This window comes from Zingiber officinale, chromosome 9A (genome assembly GCF_018446385.1).
Source record: "Zingiber officinale cultivar Zhangliang chromosome 9A, Zo_v1.1, whole genome shotgun sequence".
Lineage (NCBI taxonomy): Eukaryota > Viridiplantae > Streptophyta > Magnoliopsida > Zingiberales > Zingiberaceae > Zingiber > Zingiber officinale.
Window position 1 is genome coordinate 9750210 of NC_056002.1, and position 9147 is coordinate 9759356.

Sequence of the window (9147 nt, forward strand, 5' to 3'; positions counted from 1 at the left end):
GCGTGCACGAATTGCAGGCTTCTGTCCCTGCTTCGTCTCCGCCGTCCCTCGACGAACATCCTGCTTCGTCTCCGCTTTTCAGGTATAGGGTTCTAGGAAAAATGTCTCTTGCTTAAGAACTCTCTTTCTATAGTTATCAGCTTAAGAAATTTGACGAATGCAAAATGCTACTCGATCTTGCTTTTGTATGTATTTGAAACTTGAAGATCATGATACTTGATCTTGCTTTTGTGGTGTTATTATCAGCTAACATCTAGCCACTTTATCAGCTAACATTGTGGTGTTTTTTTTATTTTCTTTGTCCTTTTGGTTGATCATGTTTTCTTTTTGAGGTTGGGCATAAAGGCCTAAAATGGCTATTTATTTTCACCATGTTCACAACGATGAACCCTTACACATTATTTCAGCCGCAGGGTATCTATTTGTTGGTTGTAATGAGTGTGCCTTCCTAGTTTGCCGAGCTTGTTATGAATATGAAAGGCAATGTCAAGGTGGGAAGCAAATGGCAGGGAGAAGATGTTGATTTATCTTCATCTTTTTTGGATCGGTCTGTTGACCGATCCACACCTTTTTTTTTGGATCGGTCAGCAGACTATGGATCGGTCAGCAGACCGATCCACAGCTTTTTTTTTGGATCGATCAGGCCATAGCCTGATCGGTCCAGGAAGGCTCTGATCGGTCTGTGGACCGATCAGGCTATAGTCCACAGACCGATCCTTTTGGTTTCCTCCTTCGTCACGTGTTTTTCACGAGTCGGTTGTCGTTTTCTGCGTGGGACAGAGGGACAGTGGGAGTTTCGGGACAGGAGATTTGAACTGTTTTTATCTTTGCTCCGATAGCTATCCATAAACCCTTTTTATTCCTTACCAAACTGATCCGATTAAGGGGATATTTGGTTCTTTCTTAAGAATATGAATAAAAATGAAAATTATAATATTATGAAAGGACATTTGATTCTTTCTTAAGAATATGAATAAAAATAAAAATCATAATATTATGAAATAGGAATGAGTATAAATATGAATATTATTTTTAAAAGTAATATTTTATTAGTTGAATATTTTCTATCAAAATAAATTAAAATTTTCTTTTTTATCCTTAAAGGAAAATAAGAGAAAAAATTAGATGTGAATAAAAAATATGATGAAAGAGAAAGTATGATGAGAGAGAATGAAGAGAAGGAAAGTGTGATGAGAGAAAATTAGGAAAGAGAGTGTAATTGGTGATAGAGAGAAAGTATGATGAGAGAGAAAGTGTGATGGGAAAGAATGAAAAGAGCAAGTGTGATGAGAGAAAATTAGGAAAGAGAGTGTAATGGAGAAAGCATGACAAGAGAAGATGAGAGAGGATAAAGAGAGAGAAAGTATAATGAGAAAAAAATGAGAAGAGAGAGTGTGTGATGGAAAAGATTGAGGAGAGAGAAAGTATGATGAGAGAGAAAATGTGATGAGAGAAAAGTGTGATGAGAAAAAAAAAAGGAAGCGAGTGTGATGGGAGATATTGATGAAAGAGAAAGTATGATGAGAGAAAAAACTTGATGAAAGAGAAAGTGTTAAGAAAAAAAGGGAGTGAGTGTGATAGGATAGATTGAGGAGAGAGAGTGTGTGATGAGAGAGAAAGTGCTATGAGAAAAAAAAGAGAAAAGAGAGTGTGATGGGAGAAATTGAGGGGAGAGAAAATATGATGAGAGAGAAAGTGTAATGAGAAAAAAAATAGAAGAGAGTGTGATTGAAGAGATTGAGGAGAGAGAAAGTGTGTGATAAAATAAAGAGAGAGAAAATATGATGAGAGAGAATAAGGAGAGAGAAAGTGATATGAAAGAAAAATTAAATAAATATATTTTGATATTTGATATTAAGGGAAAAATTTTAGTTTTAGGTTAAAGGTATTTTTGGAATAAGGGAATATTTTGATTGTTGAAAATAGAGTAATGACTCATTGAATTGAAAGAAGGAGACATGAGAATGAGTCATTACATAATTATAAGGATTCATTCCCTTATTTGTATTTCCATTCATATAATTCAAACATTAACAATGACAATCAATGATTGTTATTCTCATTTCCCACTCTTATTCCCCTAAACCAAACACCCCCTAACTCATCTTCTGTAAACCCAGGAGACACCAATTTAATTAGCGAACCATATTCTCTAGTCCATAATCCATATGAACATGTAAAAAATAGCCCTTGTCGATTCAGTTATCCAGATATGCATAATTTTATAGGTTAGTTAATAAGAGTTAACCAGATATGCATAATTTTATAGGTTAGTAAATAAGAGAGTGATAATTTTATTACTATAGAATAAGAGATTAATTTTAAATGGACATATATTTTCAGAAGAAAAAATAAATTCTTTCATCTTCTAACTATTTGATGGTCGATTATAAGTTAACATCGTGATTTACTTTTCTTTACATAATCTGAGGACGAACTATGAAGAGCACTTGAGATAAGTATAATCAGCTACTACTACAATATAAGAAGTAGATAGTCCTGGATTAACGGTAGAATATTTTCTTAAATTTTCAAATATTTAAATATCAAATCCTAATTTCGATAAATTAACGAATGAATTTCTTTTAATGATTTGTTGATTTAAGAATGTCAGATTGATAAATCATCCATTGTGAGTATTTTTCGATTTATTCTAATAATCGGTAAAAAAAATTTCATAGAACCAAAATGATCTTTCTAGGATTAATCAATATAAGTTGAGGATACGATGTTAACTAAAAACAAATAAGAAGTAGGTAAAAGGTTAATGAGCTACCAGTTAGAAACGCTTCTCCATTTATCCCCATTACAAAATTTGGATCGAGTTAGTCATCCTCAAAATCAATAGCATAAGTTAGATATACGCTTCCCAGGAACAGCTTCGATTTTTTGCTGCGAGGCGCTCGATACCATATCCAATTAACAACATTAAACAGTTAGGCGGATCCGGGTCTGGTTAACCAAGCTAGAGTAGACCTGATTCGAGACCATAACCGATTGATCAAACCCGACCCGATAGGCTGCTTTCCTAGCCCGGCGCTCATTAATAGAAGTAATCCTCTTCCTCAAATTAAAAAGACTTCAAACGGCCCTTCTTCTTCGTGTCCACCGCCGTCTCAGATCCAGCTTTCGGCGATGCCTCTCGCCGACCGATCTCTCCTCCCTCCCTTCGCCTCATCCGCCTTCGTTCTCCTCTTCTTGATAGCCGCCACTGTCTCCGCCTCGGAGTCCGACCATAAGGTACGCCGTTTTCCTTACTGCTGGATTACCAGTCCGCCGTATCATGATTCAGATTTCTGGCACGTTTGGCGATATCTTTCGTTTATATTTTGTATCCACCATCATTTGATGTGAAAAACCTTTTCTGTGGTGATCGCGTATTTTGGTATCCGTTCGGTGTTGATTGTTCTTTTGGTCTACGTATGGATCTGAACCTGGATTGTTTACCGAGACTTCTTGATTAAGGCTCAATATGGCTTTGGGTTTATTTTTTTGTTTGGATTTAGCCTCGTTTTGGCGATCTATGGTGGTTTTTTTTCCAAGCTGTAGTAGTTCAGTCAGATACCAGTGGTGGTCTTCTACATGGGGGTCAATCTGAATGAAGTTTCAAGCAATGGAACCGAGGTGAAAAATTGGTACTCCATGAAGCTTTTATAAGTTCATAGTATCTGATTTCCTGAATTTGGAAAGAGTGGTTTTGTCTACTCAGTAAGTTTAAGATCCACTTCGTGGGGCAAGTTTGACTTTATCGATCACCTTCAACTCCGCATGTGCTTGCTTGTCTTACTTTAAACCAGGACTGGATCTTAATTCACCAAATCAAATTAATTCCTTCCATAGCTCAATTGTATTCAATGTGAGATTACTAGCTTGAGGGGATAATGCATACAAATCACTTCTATTGCATAGACGGCACAACTCTGATTTCAATTTGTTTTTAGAACTGATTACATTTTTGTTTTGTCGATATTGTTTTTATATACCATAGATATAAGAAATATTATTTTTTGTCATTGAGATTTCTTCAGTATTTTGCTATTGTTATCGATATTCTTTCAATAAGTATATATTGCCACTTTTTCTGCTAATTTAAGTATCTTTCAACAAGTCTTTATTTTTATTGCAATTTTCATATGCACTGCCAATTTATTTGCAGTACCAAGCAGAAGACCTAGTTACACTATGGGTAAACAAGGTTGGGCCATATAACAACCCCCAAGAGACATACAACTATTATACTCTTCCATTTTGCCATCCATCTGAGAACCCTGCTCATAAGTGGGGTGGGCTAGGAGAGGTCCTAGGTGGAAATGAACTAATAGACAGCCAGATCCCTATCAAGTTTGAAAGTATGTAGTTTTTCCACACAATTCCTTCCTCTTTTTTCAATTTCATGATGGGGCTGAAAATACAGGCTATGAGATGGGGTGCAAAGTTAACGATTTATTTCTTCAATTTGAAAATTGATGTGCAGGAAATATTGGAAAGGGCACCATTTGTACGATTGAACTTGATGCCACAAAAGTTAAGAAATTTGCAGATGCTATAGAGAACTCTTATTGGTTTGAATTTTTCATAGGTATTGACACGGTTTCACCTATCTGATACTTCAACAAATATGGGATACCATGTTTTATTTTCTTCCTGTGTGTTCATTTGTTCATCTGGAATTATTTTCTTTTTGTTTTGTTACTTATCCTTAATTTATTTCTTCTCTCTCATTCCCACTTGGAGCTGCATTCTAGATGACTTACCTTTTTGGGGTAAGCTCCTGTCAATTGTTAATGCATTTTATATGTTTTTTTTTTATCTTTCATTAATCTAAATTTTCGTTGATATATAAATTTGTACTTTCAGGGTTTGTTGGAGAGACTGACAAGAACAACAAAGATAAACATTACCTGTACACACATAAAAACATTCTCATCCAACACAACACAAATCAAGTAAGTCAACCATCGGCTGTCTCTAAGAGATCAGTAAAAGTTTTTCTTCCTAAGAGACAAGTTTGGTTCCAATTGTTTCATGGTCTTTTTTGTTGCAGATTATTCATGTTAATCTCACTCAAGAAAATCCTAAACTTTTGGAACCAGGGAAAAAGTTTGACATGACATATTCTGTCAAATGGGAGCCTATAAATGTAACATTTGCCCGCCGATTTGAGGTTTACTTGGATTACCCATTTTTTGAACACCAGGTAATGTAGTTATTTGCTTGTCTATATATCATATATTCTTGTACTAGCTCACAATGTGTCTTTCCTTATATCCATGTATAATATTAGAGAAACATCTTAAGTCTCCTGGTGATCATGGTTTTGAAATCTGTTATGCAACCTTTATTGTTCAAGATTACCCATTTTTTGAGCACAAGGTAATTCAGTTATTGCTTGGTTATGTATCATATGCTCTTTTGCTACCTTACAAATGGATCTTTTCTGGACGTCAATGCATTATATTAGAGCCTCTTAAGTTTTCTGCTGATCATATTGAAAAGAATGTTATACAAGCTATCTTGTTCCAGTAATCTGACAGTATATATATTTGCATTAAAGCCTTTTTAGTGATAACCATTGATATTTTTTATCCAAAAATTTGTGCCCTCTTTGAGTTGAGATAACAAAAAATTGCTGATTCCACAGATTCACTGGTTCTCTATCTTCAATTCTTTCATGATGGTTATTTTCCTCACTGGCCTCGTATCTATGATATTGATGAGAACTCTCAGAAATGATTATGCAAAATATGCTCGGGAAGATGATGATCTTGAAAGTCTGGTAAGGCTGTGTTTGTTTGACATGCAGATTTCAAATTAGCCACTCATAGTCGATATTGTGATGGGTCGAAGTCATGGTTCTATAGCCAACTTGGATTTTTCTACGAATTGATTTTTGGTCACTCTCAGGAAAGAGACGTTAGTGAAGAATCTGGGTGGAAATTAGTTCATGGGGATGTCTTTCGGCCTACTCAGAATTTGGCTCTTATGTCTGCTCTTGTTGGTATTGGTGCCCAGTTGGCGACACTTGTTCTTCTAGTTATTTTGCTGGCCATTATTGGGACACTATATATTGGGTACACATGGTTTCATTGTTTTTTTATATGCTAAATGGAGTTAATGCAAAGAAAATGAGTAGCTTGATTGTGATTTTATTTCCATGAGATACTTAAAATAGCACTTCACCAGAGGTTATTTGAAGTTCAACTAGTTTATTTTGTTCTTTCATACCTGTTTAATTCCATTTGACTTTAATTTATTCTTATCAATTAATATTTTATAAGAGAATGATAATTGATCTGATTTAACTCTTTTGTTAGTATGATTATATGGTTGTACTCATCATTCAGGTGACAGTTTTTTAGTGTTCAAGATTGGTGAGAATGCCTGTTTTGTGCCTTCTTTTTGGATTGTATTTCCTTTCTGTATGTCATGTTTGGTTATGTAGACAATTCCATCATGACAACATGACAATTTACGACCATTACATTTTTCTCATCTTTTAGTTATATTCATACTTTTCTTTGGTGGTGAATTTTGGAGCAAAGCAAGGTCGTTTACATTTCTTTTAAGATCAATATATTTGGATTATTGCTTACCAGACAACTATGTATTGAAATACATGAAGTGTCATATTCCATTAACCTATAACTTCCAAGTTGATTATTCCTGACTCTGCTGATTCTGTTGGTTTATTGACCAGAATTGTGATAGTTACTATATTAATATTAGATAACTTATTGTATGTACATTGTTAATACTCTGACTGAAATAATTCGGACTAGGTTATTGGGTATGGATATATCTGAATTCTGTCTTTCATCAATGCGGATCAGTAATTCAGTATAAAATAGAATGATTATGGTTGCTCAATATGAGTTCTGGTTTTAATTTGATATTTACTGTGTTATTTTCTCCTCTAGTCTTTTGCATGTTAATTGTGATTATTTCATCCTACTCAAAAATGTTTTTTGAATTTAAACTAGGCGAGGTGCTATCATAACTACATTCATTGTGTGCTATGCCCTTACTTCATTCATCTCTGGCTATGTTAGTGGTGGACTTTACTCGCGCAATGGTGGTACGATTTGCTTTGAGATCCTCTCCTTTTCTTTTGAATACGCATTTTATGCCTATTAATAGGATTTATTCCGAGAAAAGTTACTACCATGTCATATTAACAAATCTAGACTTTCACAAACACATGGAAGCTACTCTCTTTAGAGAAAAGACTTTCACTATATAATTGTTTCTGAATATTACATCTGTTTCTTTTTGCAGGTAAACACTGGATAAAAGCAATGATTCTCACGGCATCATTGTTTCCCATCATATGCTTTGGGATTAGTTTTATACTTAACACAATTGCTATATTTTATGGATCGTTGGCAGCTATTCCATTTGGGACAATGGTGGTTGTGTTCATCCTATGGGCTTTCATTTCATTTCCTCTTGCACTTTTAGGCACTGTTGTTGGCAGAAACTGGAGTGGTTTGCCAAACAATCCATGCCGTGTGAAAACTATCCCACGTCCTATTCCTGAGAAGAAATGGTATCTAACGCCATCTGTCATCTCGCTTATGGGAGGATTGCTTCCGTTTGGCAGTATCTTCATTGAGATGTATTTTGTTTTCACATCATTTTGGAATTATAAGGTAAAGTATGTATTTGCTTGTAACTTTACACACAATAATGTTTAAAATTCCTCTTGTTTTAGTAGTTGAAATCATTATTATCGGTTAATGGCAATATTCCCCACTGGTATGTCAAGTAATATTTTGCCACAGGCAATATTTATTTTCATGTATTCCTAGTTTGAAATGTGAAGGGGAGCCTTAGTGCAACTATAAAGTTATTGCCGTGTGATCTAGAGGTCACAGGTTGACTTTCGAAAACAGCCTCTTGCAAAGTTTGGTAAGGTTGCATACAATAGACTCTTTTCTAGGATCTTTGCATTGGCGGGAGCTTCATGTGCTGGGCTGCCCTTTATTCCTACTTTGAAATGTAAATTTAGAATTGGCATTTTGTCCAGTTCAGATACTTGACGAGACATACCAAATTCTAAGTCTTGGATTAATCATTTTGATTGCCTTGCTTGGACAGGTATATTATGTGTATGGATTCATGCTGCTAGTGTTCTTGATCCTTGTCATTGTTGCCATTTGTGTGACCATAGTGGGCACATATTTCTTGTTAAATGCTGAGAACTATCACTGGCAATGGACTTCTTTCTTTTCTGCTGCATCAACTGCCATCTACGTGTACCTTTACTCCATATACTACTACTACAAGAAGACCAAAATGTCTGGCTTTTTCCAGACTAGTTTCTACTTTGGCTATACTCTAATGTTCTGTTTGGGTTTAGGAATACTTTGTGGTGAGTTCCACCTATTTTCTAATCTTTGTAAACTCCATGTTTTATATTCTGTTTCTGAGGAGGATCATCAAATCTATTTTCACAGCATTAAATTCTATTGACTACTTCCAAATTTCAGGTGCTGTTGGCTATCTTGGCTCCACTCTGTTTGTGCGAAGAATCTACAGAAACATTAAATGTGACTAGCGACATGCAGACAGACAGCATATACTATCCAAATTTTGAAATAGTGGAACTTCATGCTGAGTTCTGGATTGTTGACTACATGAAGAAGGATGTGCTAGTCTTTTTTTTTTTTCCTTTATGTTTTTTTAGCTTACGAGTATAATATTGAAAATACAACTGACACATCTTCTTTACGTATATCAGTGTAATTATGTAAAAGAAGGGCCATCCCGTAGTAAAATCGCTACAAGTGGTACCAACAGATGGCAGCTCCTAATTCTGGTACCATTACGTCCACGTCGAAGTAGAGTTCTTTTTCAACAATTGCTTGTAATTTATTATGTCTTTTCAAGAAGGCTTGATCGGAACTGGAAAGCCAACCTCACCTTGCGTATTAGTTCTAGTAACTACGTGATTTGAATGTTTCAATCTGGTTTTTCCTAAATGCCATTCAATCTTTTATCTATGAACTCTGTTTCATCTTTGCACTTAACATTCGTTGCGAGCAATTCACGTGGTATATGAATCGGAAATCATTAGCGACAATGCTGGATTTTTTTTTTTAAAATGTTTCTGGAGTTATTAATGGTTGTTTGTAATGGTGGATCCAA

General features: G+C 35.1%; 1 protein-coding gene across 1 annotated transcript; it reads left to right on the top strand.

Annotated features, from left to right (window-relative positions):
• Window positions 1-3058: 3058 nt before the first annotated feature.
• Window positions 3059-9002, top strand: LOC122020222 (transmembrane 9 superfamily member 1-like). Its single transcript, XM_042578051.1, has 12 exons — window positions 3059-3240; window positions 4157-4349; window positions 4475-4579; window positions 4746-4763; window positions 4858-4946; window positions 5045-5197; window positions 5642-5776; window positions 5905-6071; window positions 6981-7075; window positions 7276-7649; window positions 8098-8371; window positions 8490-9002. The coding sequence occupies exons 1-12, from the start codon at window positions 3136-3138 to the stop codon at window positions 8555-8557; spliced, it is 1776 nt and encodes a 591-aa protein (XP_042433985.1). The 5' UTR covers window positions 3059-3135; the 3' UTR covers window positions 8558-9002.
• Window positions 9003-9147: the final 145 nt, after the last annotated feature.